The sequence below is a fragment of the Pituophis catenifer genome, unplaced genomic scaffold (genome assembly GCF_029215685.1).
Source record: "Pituophis catenifer annectens isolate HBS135680 unplaced genomic scaffold, rPitCat1.0.hap2 SCAF_2, whole genome shotgun sequence".
NCBI classification, from domain to species: domain Eukaryota; kingdom Metazoa; phylum Chordata; class Lepidosauria; order Squamata; family Colubridae; genus Pituophis; species Pituophis catenifer.
In genome coordinates, this window is record NW_027256882.1 from 220,852,277 (window position 1) to 220,868,919 (window position 16,643).

The following is a 16,643-nucleotide window of genomic DNA, read 5'->3' on the forward strand; positions in this document are numbered from 1 at the left end:
AATATTGAGTACAGTTAGTTAATGTTACCATCTTATTCTCATGTATCTGGAGGCTATTGTTACAGCAACTGCAAACAGATGTTTGTTGAATTGATTGTAAGTGAATTGTTTGTTCAGTTAGAAATAGAAAGTTCTGTTTCTACTAGACTGATTTGATGTAGTGCTTAAGGCACCAGGCTTGGAACCAGGAGGCTCTGAGTTCTAGTCCTACTTTAGCCATTAAAATAACTGGGTGACTTTGAGCCAGCCAATCACCTTATTGGGGTAGACCAAGTGTGCGTGTGTGTGTGTGTGTGTGTATTTGTTTTCTGAGGTTTTTGCTGGTGTTTGTATGTAGGTCTTTGGTTATTCGGGTTTTCTCCCGCGTAAAATTGGAGGTGTCTTGGCAACGTTTCGACGATTCAGGCATTCCCATGACTAAATTTATATGTGATAATGTTCATTGTAGAAAGACATCAATGTCTTTTTTAAAACATCACCCTCTTTCTCAGCACAGTTTTACAATTTCAGACATTTTATTTCCGGTTCACTTCTTAAGGCCTTTCCACATATTTTCCTAAGGGCATGGAAATCAATTTCCAAAATAAGTTCTGCAAAGGAATCTTTTTAGTGTGTTATTTATTTAAATTTTTCACGAGTAGCACTTCCAATAGTGTACACAATTGAAGAATGCTGTGTATGTGAATTCAGCTAATGTGTCACATCCATTTTGGCCTTCTTTCGTGCAATCATTCAGTCAATTTATATAGCCACTCATCTCACATCAGTGACTCTGAGCAGCTCACAAAATTAAAAACCACAGCAAAATACAATAAAATATAAATAACTATAAAACCAAATTAAAAACCATCAACATGAACAGAAAACATTTTTTTCCATTTGTGAAAACAAATTAAAAAAATGCTCCCTGCTGATTTGATTTTTCCACAGTAGTATAGTATGCTATTCATAATAGCATCTCTCCATCTATCATGAGATTTCCAAGAACTCTTGATCTAGGCTAATGCAATGTCTGTATCAGATTTCACCCCCATTTATTATTTCAGAGACAATTTTTGATATAAAATGATGCACAATCAAGAACATAATTATCTTTTGAGGATTCATTCATATTCCTTAACATGTTCCTGTTTGTCCAGTTTTGGAACTGACATGCAAAGATTTAGTGGTATGTAGGCTGAACAGACGTTCATCTTCACCGAATTTGATTTGCAGTTTCTGTCTTGTTTGCTTTTTTGTTCTACTGTTGCTGTGTATTTTAACTTTAAAGTCCTGGGTTTTTCTTTTTCATCATCCCATGCATTTCGATTGGCCATAATTCCTCTCTGTCTCCTCAAACACTGTATTTTGCCTTACTCCCCACAGGCATCCAGTCAGTCAGATTCAGAGCCAGAAAAAAAATCATCCTGTAATCTGCCCTTGCCTCCTCCTTCAGTATTTCCAGCAATGAGCAGTGAAATTGTGCTGCAGTCCTCTAACAATCACCTGGAAGATTTGGATAAGGAGGATGAGTTTGGATACAGCTGGAGTAAGTTACCTCCTTATCTGCAGTGTGATGTTTTCAATAGTTTTTCTTTTGACATGCTTGAGTAGAATTTGTGGTCAAAACTAACAGCTTTGTTGTTTCCTTGTGCTGTAAGCATTCAATCTGGACCATAAGGCTTTAATATAATTGTATTTCATGTGTAACACAGAAATGATTGTGATTGTTATTAAAAATTATTCTTAAAAGTAGCATATAAATAGAGAAAGTGTCTTTATAATGAAGAAAGTAATGATGGATAGATTCTCATTTTCCTGTTTTTTAAAAAAATGAAGTGGCTGGGGGGCATACCTTTTTCTAACTTTGGCAAGTGAATAGAAACATAAATTCATTCTTGAATTGTTTTTGTAATGTTGAGTTGAGGTTAGGACTATTGAATTCCAAAGTTTTGGAATCGATTTTGACTCTGCCACCCATTTGAATCTTTACACTTAGGGAAAATCAGTCACCAGTATGGGAATCTGTCAGGAGATCTGCACATGATAGAACTGGAGAAAGGGAAGACTGGATTAGGACTCAGCCTAGCTGGGAACAAAGACAGATCCAAGATGAGTGTCTTTGTAGTGGGCATTGATCCAAATGGAGCAGGTGGAAGAGATGGCAGGCTGCAGATTGGAGACGAGTTACTGGAAGTAAGTGTCTAATAGACTTAAATGAAATATACTGACTTTAAGGACAGAAGAGCAATTAATTCAAAACAATTAATTGGCATAAAATGTAGGGTTTAATTAAAACAACATTATTTTCATCAGTATGTCCCTTCATTACATAAATTGTACGTTCAAATCAGTTTTGACATTTGGCAGCTACATAACTAGTCCTTTTTCCTTATGTCCTTTTTATGGAAGTGGTTTGCCTTAGAGAGAGTGATTGACTCAAGTCATCCAGCTGGCTTTGAGCCTCAGGCAGGACTAGAATTAAAGTTGTAGACTATAAAATGTCACTTACAGATTGTAAATTATAGCATACAAAGACTGGTTTTTATTGTTGTTGTGATGGTGGGGTGGTATTTGGGGTTAAGCTACTCTGCGAATGTCCTTCTTGACGTTGAACTTCGTGTGCTAAATGCAAAGATTGTAGCTTTGACTTGCTTCTTGAGCATTAATAGAGACAGGACCCTTTTGTTCCCTTGTTTATCCTCTAGAATGGTGTTCTCCGAGAAATTTGTATAGCTGTTAAAAGTGGTTAAAATAGCAATAGCACTTAGATTTATATACTGTCCCATAGTGCTTTACAGTGCTCTCTGGGCGGTTTACAGTGTCAACATATTGTCCCCCAACAATCTGGATCTTCGACCTTGGAAGGATGGAAGGCTGAGTCAACCTTGAGCCCTATCAGGATCAAACTCCAGGCTGTAGGCATAGTTGGTCTGCAATACTGCATTCTAACTATCGCACCACCAAACATGACTTTTCCTATGAATGAAGGCAAATATGCATATTCCAGGATAATGTTATAGGACCCAATCTGGGTCAGTCACTGGGATCAGAGGTTTAGTCTTCTGAGCTTTCGGACTCATGCTAGAGCCCATCAGTGGTGGGATTCAGCCAGTTCGCACCACTTCGGGAGAACCGGTTGTTAACTTTCTGAGCAGTTTGGAAAACTGGTTGTTGGAAGAAATTATTAGGGCAGAGAACCGGTTGTTAAATTACCTGAATCCCACCACTGGAGCTCATCCTCAGGAAACTTCTCTCTACCAGCTTTTCTTCCCCAGACATGTAGTTGGTAAACCTCTTCCAGGATTTTGCTATTGAGCTGTTTGTTTTTTTCTTCCAGATAGGTTTTGTCTCTTCTGCTTTGGTTATTTGTTTGTTATTGCAAGTTGTCCAGAATCATCATATAAGGTGGCCTTATAATTCCTTCCTTCCTTCCTTCCTTCCTTCCTTCCTTCCTTCCTTCCTTCCTTCCTTCCTTCCTCCCTCCCTCCCTCCCTCCCTCCCTCCCTCCCTCCCTCCCTCCCTCCCAGGTCAAAAAGGTAAAAGAAAATAGAATACAGCAGCCAGGAGGGCATGAAAATAATCTTTGTGGGTTGAAATATTTCATGTATATCAACAAATTATACCTTGGACATTGATGATGTGTAGAATGGGATCTTAAAAAAAAATCTTTAAACAACAGGCAGGAGGATATTTCAAAACCAACCTCCATAACAGACTTTGTAAAGAAAAGAAATTGCTTTTTTCTATTTGTGGTGCCAGAAGCAGTTCTATCAACAGAACTTCGGAATACTAAGTTTGCTATTAACTTAAAGATGATTAATCTTGGAAATTTAAGTAAAATATTCAGATATTCTTGTACAGCTATAAATTAGTCTGCAAATCGTTTTGCCATTATTTGTATTTATCAGTCTGCTTCTCCATGCCTTTGTTTTCATTTGGCAAAAAAATAAGTTATGAATCATTAGTGAAAATTAATGATGGTGTTCTCAATGTCAGCCAAACCACTGCAATCAAGCAAAGGGCATTTTCCAATCCAAGAGAGAGGCCAGTACAAACCAACAGCTGTTACAATTTTGAAAACAGGGAAAATAATAATAAATGTTGCAGGATTAGTATCCACAGTGGAATGGCTGAAGAAAAATATTAATAAGTTAACAATTATAATTAGTCAACAGTTTATTACACTGAATCAATTATAACAATAATCAGCTTTGCATGTGAAAGAATTGATTTGGGAAGAAATAATGAAATGTGTATTCTTGTCTGTTTGTGCCATGCTGATCAGATAAATGGACAAGTCCTGTATGGAAAAACACATCAGAATGCATCTTCAATCATCAAATGTGCGCCTTCTAAAGTAAAAATAATCTTTATCAGGTAAGAAACATTTAATATTTTAATCTTTTAATCTTGTCTCAGTTCATCTTTCAGATAACGGGAAGGGCATCAAAGCATTGCTAAGGGTTTTCTTGAATTATATACCTGCTTTCAGAATTGCAGGTATTAACTTTAGAGTCCCTCTGGACTGAGAGGTAGAGATCAATCACCTAAATCAGTAAATAAATAAACAATGTAGTTTTTATTAAAAAAAAACAACAACAAAAGTATTATTTAGATATTAAAAGTTTAAAGAAAACATCCTCCAACACCAGTTCTATAGTATTAAAATTGTGTGCTTTTTGTATGATAGAAACAAAGATGCTGTCCATCAGATGGCTATTTCTCCTGATAAATCACTGGTATCAGCATCTTCGTCTTCAGGGATGGTTCAGCATGAAGAGGTACAATGCATATTAAATTAATTAAATAAATCTTAATTTAGTGATTGAAAAAATTGCTACTTACAATGTTTTCCATTGAAAATAATCAAAAGGCAGACCCAGTTTTCATTTAGAAGTAACTTCATATTCTTAGTGAATTTAAATGTGGTTCTTTTATAGCTACTGTGAATATATTTTTAACATATTTATTTTGTTTAGGGGGAAGTGAACATTTCAAGCTCTAATTTACCAATAGATCTGACTTTATATAAGAATGTTCAAAATGTGGAATTACCTAAGGTAAATATGTGTACTTATGTTCTGTTCGTATCTCTAGTCCTAAATGAATTTCTGGCTGTAAATTTCTTTTATTCTGATGCAGAAGGTACAAATGAGATAAATCACCTCACATTTTATTTATGTATTTATTTACACACACAGATACCTAGATATGAGCAAGCAAGCACGAAAACATTGTTTGATGTGCTTAAATTTTGTAAATGCTTTTTAAGTTTCTGAGAAATGTAAAACCTGAAGTTTGGCTTAGATAATATCTGTATATCAGTTTGAAAATTTTAACTATTTGTATAGAATTTGCAAAGATAGAATTCCTAAAGTATCATTTTACCATTGGTTAAACTCTTCAATAATGGTAGTTGCCCTTTGTGATTCTTTAGGATCAAGGTGGTATAGGTATTGCTATTGGTGAAGAAGATACACTTAATGGTGTAGTTATTCAGAACTTAACAGATCATGGTGCAGCAGGAAAGGTAAACTTGATACTAAAGATGATAAAAATTTACATTTCCTCCTCCTTGACCTGTGTTAACGTATTTATTTTATTTCAGGATGGCCGAATTAAGGTTGGAGATCAAATTCTAGCAGTGGATGATGAAGTTGTGGTGGGCTATCCTATAGAAAAGGTAATTGAGCAATGACTACCCTAGGCAGTTTTTAAAGATTTGTTTGTCATAAGCTAAAATGCTTGATTATTTATTTTATTTTTATTTATTAAATTTGTAGGCTGCCAGTCTTATCACAGGGTAACTCTGGGCAGCTTATGTGTTAAAAAGGATAAATACACAAAAACAGGCATTTACAAAACATGCATATAAAATAAAATACTGTAAAATATAAATTATCAACTCTAACTAAAGATGGGAAGAGGCGATAGGATGAGCAGTGGGCATGTGGGATGCAGATATTTCTATGGAATTAGATTTATAGCACTGTTCCATTTTTAAAACTCAATTTCTATCTCACATCTCATTGAAGACACCTGTCCAAGAGAACGTCAAACAATCAGATAATTGTTGATCAGGATGAGAATAATTAATATTTAATGAAATTTAAAATATCTCCTTTCATGAACGAATGAGTTGTTCAAACACATAGAATTTGCTTTCCTCTTAACAACTTAGCTATAATAATTTTGCTGAATATTATACAGCCATATGTTTGTTTGTTAGATGGTAATTTGTCTTGTTCAATATTTCTTATTATCTGTTCATTATTTCAACAAGTTTATCAGTTTGCTGAAAACATCAAAGCCCAATGTAAAACTCACTATTAGTTCAGTGGAACCGGAAGGTCTGGCAGTTTCCCAGCCACTGTTGTCAACTTACAGCACCACTTTGAGTGAGGGAACCGATATCCAGCCAGTACCAATTGTTCCATCATCTGAGTCACCAGAACCAGAGTTAATTAAAAGTAAGAATTTTCATTTACTCCATGTTAAAAAAAAAATCCAGTGCACTGTGTTCATATCAATATATATGTATGCCAGGGGTGGGTTCTAAATTTTTTTACTACCGGTTCTGTGGGTGTTGCTTATTTTGTGGGTGTGGCTTGGAGGTCATGTGACTAGGTGGGCGTGGCTAGCTGGTCAGTCATTTCTGGAAGGTCCTCGCACTTGCGACCAAGTCCTCGCACTTACGACCCAACTCATTTTTTTGCTTTTAACACTGATCAGCTGTAGGACGGCCCTTTGAAGCCCTGCGGCAAGAGTTTAAACAGTTTTTTTCCCTCTAGTCATCAGCTGGGACTCAGGAGTCAGCAATAGATTGGGGGTGGGACCAAATAAAAGGTAAGAATAACGTGGGTGGGGAGGTGGGGGGGTGGGAGAACCGGTTCGGTGAGGTCATATCGTCACCGCTACTGGCTCGGCCGAACCGGACTGAACTGGGAAGAACCTACCACTGATGTATGCACATAAACACCTACCCATTATTGAATCAGCCATTAGCCTACGCGTCATTGATTTGTTACCTCAAATGTCCTCCATTGTAAGATTTAAGCAAATTATATAGAAATCAATATGTTCCTTTCGGCCAATGTATTGTGTTTTAATTTTCTTCCCCTTTCTTCTTTTTGGCCTTTTTGGTTCAGGTAATCTTCAACTTGTGGCCACAATTGACCCCAAAATTTCTGTTGCTAAGCTAAGTGAATTCACATCTATTAAGTGAATCACTGCAGTTGTTAAGTAACATGGTTGTTTAGTGAAACTGGCTTTCTCATTGACTTTAGTTTAGTTTAGTTTAGTTTAGTTTATTTTATTATATTTGTATACCGCCCTTCTCCTGAGGGACTCAGGGCGGTGAACAGCCATGGTAAAAACAATGTACAACAAAAATTAAAAGCTTATTAAAATAATTCAATCATTCGGCCAAATTTAAAACATCCAACTAAGATCATTTTAAAACCCCTATCAAAACCCAATTTAAAAAACCTTTATCCTGTCAGTCCAGCTTGCTGGAATAATAGGGTCTTCAGAGCGCAACGGAAGGCACGGAGGTCAGGGATCCTTCGTATGTCTGGGGGCAGTTCATTCCATAGGGCCGGGGCCCCCACAGAGAAGGCTCTTCCCCTGGGGGTCGCCAGCCTATACTGTTTGGCTGACAGCACCCTGAGGAGGCCCTCTCTGTGGGAGCGTATTGGTCGGTGGGAGGCAATCGGTGCTTATCAGAAGGTCGCAAAAGGTGATCACATGACCCCCGACACTGCAAGTGTCATCAATATGAGTCAGTTGCCAAATGTCTGAATTTGGATCATGTGATCATGGAGATGTTGCAATGGTCATAAGAATGAAAAACGGTCATAAGTCACTTTTTTCAATGTTGTAACTTTGAATAGTCACTAAACAAACTGTTGTAAGTTGAGAACTATCTTTATAATTAACCAACTGTTAAGTAGAAATATTTGTATGATTATTAAATGTATTCAACTGTAAGACCAATGGATTTCTCCCATGGTCAACCGTTGCTCTGTAATGATATGAGATACATTATTATATTACTGTCTGCTGTAATACTGCAGAAATGTATCTCAAAGATGGTTTTCATTTAAAATCAAAATTTTATTGAGGAAGTGTATACCTTGCAATTGTTGATGTTCTGGTATATCCTAATTCCACCGAGGACATATATCCATTGAGTTAATAAATCCCAAGTTATGTGGTAGCTACTCTCAACATGGCTTGTAAAGTGGTACTCTTGATGTAAAACAACAAACAAGGTATCTTAGAATCATAGATTATAACCAGCTCTTCTAATTTGTGTTTTTAGATGCAAGCAGACCTTCAACTCCAGCTATGTTAGCTTCTGACCCAGCCACTTGTCCAATAATCCCAGGTTATGAAACAACAATCAGTATCTCCAAGGGACGTACTGGTCTAGGGTTGAGCATTGTGGGAGGAGCTGACACATTACTGGTGGGTAAAAATTATTTCTGTAATCTTTATACAATCTCTGTTAACATTTCTAACACAAAAAATAATGTCCCGTTGAATGTAATGGCACTTATTCTCAGATTTGTGGATGTAAGATTATAACATGAGACCTATATAAAGTGACTTGAATAAATTAATTTAAATTCAAGGTATATTATTGGAAGTAAATTTAAATCCATAACTTCATAAAGCACTAATACCTTAAAAAATGGCACACCTCTGTTACATTTCATTCCTATTCATTCCTAGTTCTTATTAAATATTTATATATTTTTGAATTCATAAGTTACTAAAGTTTTCAAAGTGTTAGATTTTTTCCCCTTCTTTTTATCATATTTCAACACTTTCCTGTTAACGTTTCTTATTTTTTAGGTATAATTATTGCTATAATGTTATATAAAATGTTCAGGTTTGTAGTATTCATTAAAAGGTACATAATTACGATCTCAAGGGGCCCCTGTGGTCTAACGGTTAAGACACTGAACTTGTTCACCAGAAAGTTGGCTGTTTGAAATTCAAGCACCATGTGACAGGGTAAACTCCTATTACTTGCCCCAGCTCCTGCCAACCTAGCAATTCGAAAGCATGCAAATGCAAGTAGGTAAATAGGTACCACTTTAGTGGGAAGGTAACACTGTTCTGCGCCCTTTAACGTATAATCATGCTGCCCACATGATCATGGAAGCATTTTCGGACATCGCTGGTTCCCTCGGCTAGGAAACAGAAATTAACGCTCTCCCATAGAGTTGGACACGACTGGGGAAACCTATCCCTTTTTTAAAATTAAGATCTTATTTCTCTACTCCCCCCCCACCCCCCCGGTTCTTAGTGCATTTCTATCTTTAGTTTCTAATAATACACTATAGCATCAGAAACTTATTTAAAAATACATTTACATAGAGACTTCTGATTCTTAATGTGTGTGTATGTTTTCCTACATTCAAACTCTTTTCTTTACCTTAACATAGTTGCAATACATGGTAAAGAATCTTTCAAATCTACAGGGAGCAATTATTATCCACGAAGTATATGAAGAAGGAGCAGCATCCAAAGATGGAAGACTCTGGGCTGGTGATCAAATCTTAGAGGTACAGTATTAAACATTATTTTATTTATAATGCAATTATACAACCTACTGAATCCTTCCGTGTAGGAAATAGAAATGACGGGGAGAAAAAGGCCGTTGTGGAGATCTATGTTATTTTTGTAGTCAGCGAATGTATTCCGCTTTCATCCTCTATTCATTTTAGGTGAATGGTATTGACCTAAGGAATGCAACGCACGATGAAGCTATAAATGTTCTCAGACAGACACCACAGAAAGTCCGTCTGACTGTTTACAGGGATGAAGCCCAATATAAAGAAGAAGACATGTATGATGTTTTGAGTATTGAATTACAAAAGAAACCAGGCAAAGGACTTGGATTAAGTATTGTTGGAAAAAGGTAGGTACCGAGAGGGACTTCTGAAACTCACACTGAATATAATTTTTGCCAGAAACAAGGTTCTAAGAAAAGGCAACCCAACCAAATAGTTGGGTTTTAGTTTCAGTATATTCTTGGATTCTTGCTTAATTCTTAGTTATCTTCTGTATAAAAATATATATTTTCAGGTCAACCCAATAAAACAGTTTATTAGGGAATTTATTTGTTAGGAGAGCGTACAAACCAGAACATATGTGTTATTATGTGCAGGAAACAAACACACTGTAGCTTAAAGGTTGTCAAACTATTCTGGTTGGGTCATAGACTAAGAGAATCGATACCCAGAATATTTGGATTGTTTTAGGTTTTGTTCAAGAAAAAAAATCAAAAGACTTTTGGGTGAGTAAGTCAAGGCTGTTGTACCTTATAGCACTCTCCCTATCTCTTCTGCACATCCTATGCACCAGCATGGCCTCCTTGTCTATCCATCGCTACTCTTGAATTTAAGGTGTGGCATATCCTACAAGCCAATCCGCCCTCTTCGCCAACTGGAAGATTACAGGATTTTTCCCCCTACTAGCGCTAAATACAGTTGTGTCTCCCTAAGCCAAACTCTTGTGTTTGTGGTAGTAGAAAGAGATCTGTATGGGTTTTAAAAGACATTTCTTATTTAGTGCCTCTGATGTAATCCTGGCTCTCAAATTTCTGAGGCTTTTTTACCGAACAAATTTATGATACATTTGTAATAATGGGTTTTTATAAAATGAGATATTATAAATGTATAAAATATGTAGCAATATCTGTCACAAATTTATAAAAATGTAAAATTAATATTAAATAAAGCAGATTATTAATATTTTATTGTATTTCATATGATTATAAACCTCTTATGAATGTTCTAAGAATGATTAAAACAGTGAATTAGAGTGTATGTTTACAAATAATAGAGATTAAGAATTAAATTTATACAGTTCTGCACTGTTTATAGATCAACTCAGACATATGATAGGATGGTATAGAAGAGTCCACATAAATAACTAAATAAAACAAACACACATGAATATTACATTTGTAGAAATGACACTGGAGTGTTTGTGTCGGACATTGTCAAAGGAGGGTTAGCAGATCTGGATGGAAGGTTAATGCAAGGAGACCAGATACTAATGGTGAATGATGAAGATGTTCGAAATGCTAACCAGGAGACAGTGGCGGCCTTATTAAAGGTACATTAGATTTGAGATAAAATGATATTACATTAATTCAGAATCTGATCCAGACCCTCTTTGGTTGAAATCCCAACTGTTGCTCATCCTTGATTTGATTTGGGTATAATTATTTTGATAAAATCAGATAAATGTATTGGGATTGCAAACCTTTTTTAATATACTCCTCATTTAATGACTACCTCAATTAGCAGCCATTAATCATAATCATAAACACTAATAAAAAAATTCATTTTCCAATCAATGTGCACCTTTACGACCAAATTTAACACTCTTGACAACAATGCATGCCGATGTGAGTAACAATGGTTAGCTACATGAGAGAATTTTATTTGAATGAGATAGCAACGGCCAGTGATCTTAGCAGCATCTCTTGCTCTCTCTCACTTTCTGTCTGTCTCAGTCACATGTTCACTTAGTGACCATTTCACTTAACAATCTGGTTGCTGGAATAGAACTCAGTCACTGAACAAAGAATGGGTTCATTTTTATTATTTTTTAATGAGCGACAGTAATCCTACTATATGTGTTTCCCAGTATAAATCAGATGAAGGGACTGAACTGAGCAGTTAGTTTAGAAATCTTTTTACTGTACTCATCACTATTAAAATTATACATGATATTTTGTTTAGATTTAACTTAACTGCAATACCAGTTGAAAAAACAGGCTACTATTTAAATGACTTCTTCAGTTGTGGCTTGTTCATAAAAGAACACAGGAAGCCTGAGTGTTCAGTGGTCAAAATGAAAAATAAGTCAGATGTTAGAGGTTAAATTTCATTAACGGTGCTAAGAGAAGAGATAATATAATTTTTTGTTAGAGTCACAACGGAGTTGAAAAAATTGATGCTGGATTTTAAAATTAGATTTTTGAGCTGATTCCTTCCTTGATGGGCAGTCAAACAGTTTATTCTTAATGCATATTGTCATTGCAGTGGGTTTTTTTGATAAGTCTACTTAGATGGTTTGTTAAGAATATCTCTCATTCTAAGTATAGGTAGTCTTTGACTTACTAAAGATTTATTATTTGACCATTCAAAATTACAACGTCACTGAACAAAGTGAGTTACAACTAGTCCTCGCACTTAAAACCGTTGCATCCCCACAGTCATGTGATCAAAATTTGGGCGCTTTTAACCGGCATGTATTTAGGATAGTTGCAACATCCATATCATTGCCATATGTGACTTCCCCAGCTGGCTTCCAAGAAGCAAAGTCAGTGAGGGAAGCCAGATTCGCTTAAAAGACCACATGATTCACTTCAGAAGTGCAGTGATTCGCTTACCAACTCTGTAAAAAAAAGGTCATAAATGTGGGCATGACTCACTTAACAACCACCTTGCTTAGGAATGGAAATTCTGGTCCCATTTGTGGTCATAAATCAAGGATTACCTTTATTGTATAAGATAGAAGTGCCTTTTGTTACAATTGCTGCTAAATAATGGTGTTCCAATAGTTAGCATGTTTATATAATGACGTTTATAGACAGATCTTTAAAGTGAGCCTTTAAATGCACATAATAGGCGTGAAGCATGAGAAATATTTATGCCCATTTGGGATTTTAGGTTTGAGTCATCCAGTCCCAATATTGATTGCTCACTATTATACAAATTATGCAATTTTTTCAGCTGATAATTGTATCCAATGGCAGGCTGGTATGTTTATTTCTTTCAACTAAGAAATTACTTTATTGATCCCTGATCAAGACTATTGTCTAACCAATTATGTCTTCTTCCTAGTGTTCATTAGGTGTTGTTAAACTAGAAGTTGGAAGAATAAAGGCGAGTTCGTTCCATTCAGAGAGGAGAATGTCTCAGAGCAGCCAGGTTTGTAACTATTTGCACCAATTTCATTTTGGGGGGGGGGGAGTCAAACTGGTTATTACATTTTAAAAAGCAAACAAGGAAAATTTGATTTTGCTCTGACATGATTTTTCTGTAGAATATTATCAAATATAATAAAGCCCACAACTAAATTCCATAATTGGTTGAACTGGCCCACATTAAATATCTTTAAAGGTAATATTTAGGAGACCAGTTCACAAGTTGTAAATGTCAACATTTATCTACCAACACACTGAACATCAAATTGTCGTTTTTATAATTTTTGCTATCACAATTAAAGCAGAGTAAATCGTCAAAGCAGTATTGGTATAGAGATAGAGGGGGTAGAATTGATCGTATTTCTAATGGCCTTATAATACCTCCAGATAAGATAATTGCTTAAGAACTCTATTCTGTAAGGAAAATAATATGTGTCACATGGAATCACGAATGTTTCTTTAAATAAATTTATCTCTACCTGGGTCCAATAATTAAACCATACCAGACAATTTTCCAAAGCCACTGTTATAGTTGAATATATTGTAGCCTGTATTATTTTTAGATCCAGATTTTTTATCTTTGCTCTTATAGAAAGCATGTCCTGGATCCAAACTGGTAGGTATATTTCCAGAAAAATTATGTGTGATGCTAAAATATTAGATAGAATTGGTTTAGAAAGGCAGCAATGATTCCTGAATAATTTTCATGTAATTCTCTAAGGTCAGTGAAGGAAGTGGCAGCCTGACATCATTCAGTTTCCCAGGTGGTGGTTCCAACCCACCTGAAAGTTATGAAAGCACTTTGAAGAAGAATTGTTGTAAGTTTCACTAGTCATTATTTATATTGTTTATTATATTATATTGCTGTGCTATAAAATAAATGAAGTTCTTATTGCTGTCCTGTGACAAAATGTGAACAACTTTAAAATGATTTATTTTTTATAAGTACAGATAGACCTTGAGTTGCAATGGCAATTAGGACTGGGATTTCCATCGCTAAGCAATGCAGTCGCAAAGTGCGTGAGTGCATCACTTAGCGATGGCAGTCTCTGTTTCCATAGTTAAGCAAAGATTGTGGGACATTAAATGAGGATTGATTGCAACTTCCTGCCGCCTTCCAACCAAAGTCAGTGGGGAAGCTGGCAGGAAGTCACAAATCGTAGGTACCTTGCAAGCAGGCTAGCAAACAGGTACATGACTGCTGCTGGGTGCGAATGGGTGCAAGGGAGCGTGCGGGCGGCCGGGGAAACATGGTGCAAGTGCAGTGGATGGCTGCATTTGGGTGAAGGAGGTTAGAGAAGGGTTTGTGAGTGGTGGGGGAGTCAAAGAATGAGTGTGGCAAGACTCAGGGAGAGTATGTTGGCTGTGGTGGAGGCGCAGAATGAATGCAGTGAGGCTCAGCAAGGCATGATAGAAGCACAGCAAGGCGTAGGTTAATTGCTGCTTGTGGAGAAGAATGCATGAATGGCGGTGGAGATACAGCATCAGCACAGCAAGATTTGGGAAGGGTGTATGGTTGGGGGGAGCACAGTGCAAGCTGAAGAAGGCTCAGTGAGGTGGTGGCAAGTAGGGGAGGCTCAGTGCAAGCACAAGGCTCCAGAAGGGCGCACAAGGGTGTGTGGGTGGGCATTGAGACAAGTGCAGAGGGACTGGTAGCTGGCACAAGTGGGGGAGACTTAACTGAGCTACTTGTGACATTCCCTGCTGGCTTCCCCATTAATTTTGCTTGTGGGAAGGCACCAGGGAAGGTTACAAATCACGATCACATGACTGGGGGCATGGCAACTATCATAAGTTCCAGACAGTTGCCAAGTATCCAGATTGGGATCACATGAGCACGGAGGTTCAAAAGACAGTAAATGATATTTCCTCCAGGCATTTCTATAATATAACTAAAGCAATTTTTTTTTCAGTATTGTAGAAAGAAGATGAGCACCAACCTAAAAGCATTTTTCTATGTCTGCTCTAGCTATAGAGCAGACATAGACAGTAGACAGTAGCTATTGTCTATTGATGAGAATATTTTTTTATCTACTCTAAAAAACAAGATAGCCTTTTAAAATGCATGAAAATTCAGCAGTTTGAAATAAAAAAAAATACAACCATAATTTCTGTGTTTTTAATAGTGGCATCTGAAATACAAGGATTGAGAACAGTTGAAATAAAAAAGGTAAGTAGGTTCCAGCATATTTAATAAAATAAGAAAGAATTGGAGGAAAATACACTGAACAAAGCTTTCAGTGAAAAACTAAGTTTTAAAAAGAAACTTTTGAATTTATACTAAACAACATCACTGTTTTTCATCCTGTGGGTTAAGATTTAAAAATATTTTTTCTAACTTTTTTTGTGATTGTTCCCTTAATTAAGAATGACATAAGCTTTTTTCTTAAGTATCTTTTATCTTTCAGAATTATGATTATTGCTTTCTCTTTTTATTTAAAAAGAGATCTGTTCTTAATTATATGAATATTTAGACATCTGCAGGGGAGGGTTTCTTTTTAACATAATTATTTTTTAAAAAATCTGGTACTTTCCTGGTCCACTTCATATTACAAGGCACCCGATTCAGTTTGATAGAAGCTTCAGAGCCTGTTCACCACAGGACAGGGCAGGCTTGTTATTCAGGAAATGGAAGCCCACAGCTCCCTTGAGGATGCAAAATAATTTGCATGATAGTACATATGGGCAATGTTTGTTCATAAACTTAATATTATTTTGAAACATAACATAGTAAGTGTGTGTGTGTGTGGGTACCAGCAAAGCAAGAGTAACTGCAATCTTAAAAACCTACTTTAAAGAAGGATAATTTTCTAAAGAAAGCTTTTAAAATGTCCAAATGTCGTAAGAGGTGGTAAACTGCACTGTCTCCTTTCCAAGAAATTTGGAAAATAGAAATTTTCATGAAGAAGCATGATTCTTCTGCTACCCAGTTGCTTTGGAGAGGTACCATAAGAGGTAGATGGTCATGCTATTTGGTCCTTTAGATGCTGATGCTCAAATCCTTGAGCTCCCGGTCAAGTTTCCAGGGGCAAGTTTTGATCTTGTCTGCAGCAGCAAATTAGCTCTGATGAAAACCGTCTGCTAGAGTGACTAATGTTAAAATAACCGTCAGTGATAAGGTTCACAAATAGTTGTGTTCACTTTAATCAAACACAGTGATTGACTGACTACTTTTTCATCAAGTATGATAGAACAGAACAGAATAGAATAGAATTTTTTATTGGCCAAGTGTGATTGGATACACAAGGAATTTGTCTTAGTGCATATGCTCTCAGTGTGAATAAAAGAAAAGGTACATTCATTAAGAATCATAAGGTACAACACTTAATGATAGTCATAGGGTACAAATAAGCAATCAGGAACAATATCAATATAAATCATAAGGATACAAGCAACAAAGTTACAATCATGCAGTCATAAGTGGAAGGAGATTGGCGGGAATGATGAGAAGATTTTTTTTTTTTTTTTTTATTGAAAAAGTTTTAAAAAACAAACATATTTTCCCCACAACCCCCCACCACCCCCCACAACCCCCCCTCCCCCTCCCCGACTTCCCAGAGCAGAACACAAGGTATTTCTATTGATCTCTAACAATAATCTAAATTGCATAACCAATCATTAAACTAACATCCCTATAAAAAAAATTCTTAACCCCCCATATATAAAATCCTATTTCTTAAACATAATACTTCTAATGTCACTTATA

At 36.2% G+C, this 16,643-nt stretch overlaps 1 protein-coding gene across 1 annotated transcript in view; it reads left to right on the top strand.

Moving 5' to 3' along the window:
- MPDZ (multiple PDZ domain crumbs cell polarity complex component) overlaps positions 1-16,643 on the top strand; it is a 96,283-nt gene that overhangs the window by 61,474 nt on the left and 18,166 nt on the right. The window contains exons 29-43 of the mRNA XM_070935552.1: positions 1,366-1,528; positions 1,979-2,175; positions 4,268-4,359; positions 4,673-4,763; positions 4,962-5,042; positions 5,420-5,512; positions 5,591-5,665; positions 6,266-6,452; positions 8,306-8,451; positions 9,474-9,557; positions 9,720-9,913; positions 10,968-11,115; positions 12,855-12,941; positions 13,659-13,755; positions 15,064-15,107. Of these exons, the coding sequence (XP_070791653.1) occupies positions 1,366-1,528; positions 1,979-2,175; positions 4,268-4,359; positions 4,673-4,763; positions 4,962-5,042; positions 5,420-5,512; positions 5,591-5,665; positions 6,266-6,452; positions 8,306-8,451; positions 9,474-9,557; positions 9,720-9,913; positions 10,968-11,115; positions 12,855-12,941; positions 13,659-13,755; positions 15,064-15,107 (1,779 nt within the window). The remainder of the gene's footprint in view (positions 1-1,365; positions 1,529-1,978; positions 2,176-4,267; positions 4,360-4,672; positions 4,764-4,961; positions 5,043-5,419; positions 5,513-5,590; positions 5,666-6,265; positions 6,453-8,305; positions 8,452-9,473; positions 9,558-9,719; positions 9,914-10,967; positions 11,116-12,854; positions 12,942-13,658; positions 13,756-15,063; positions 15,108-16,643) is intronic.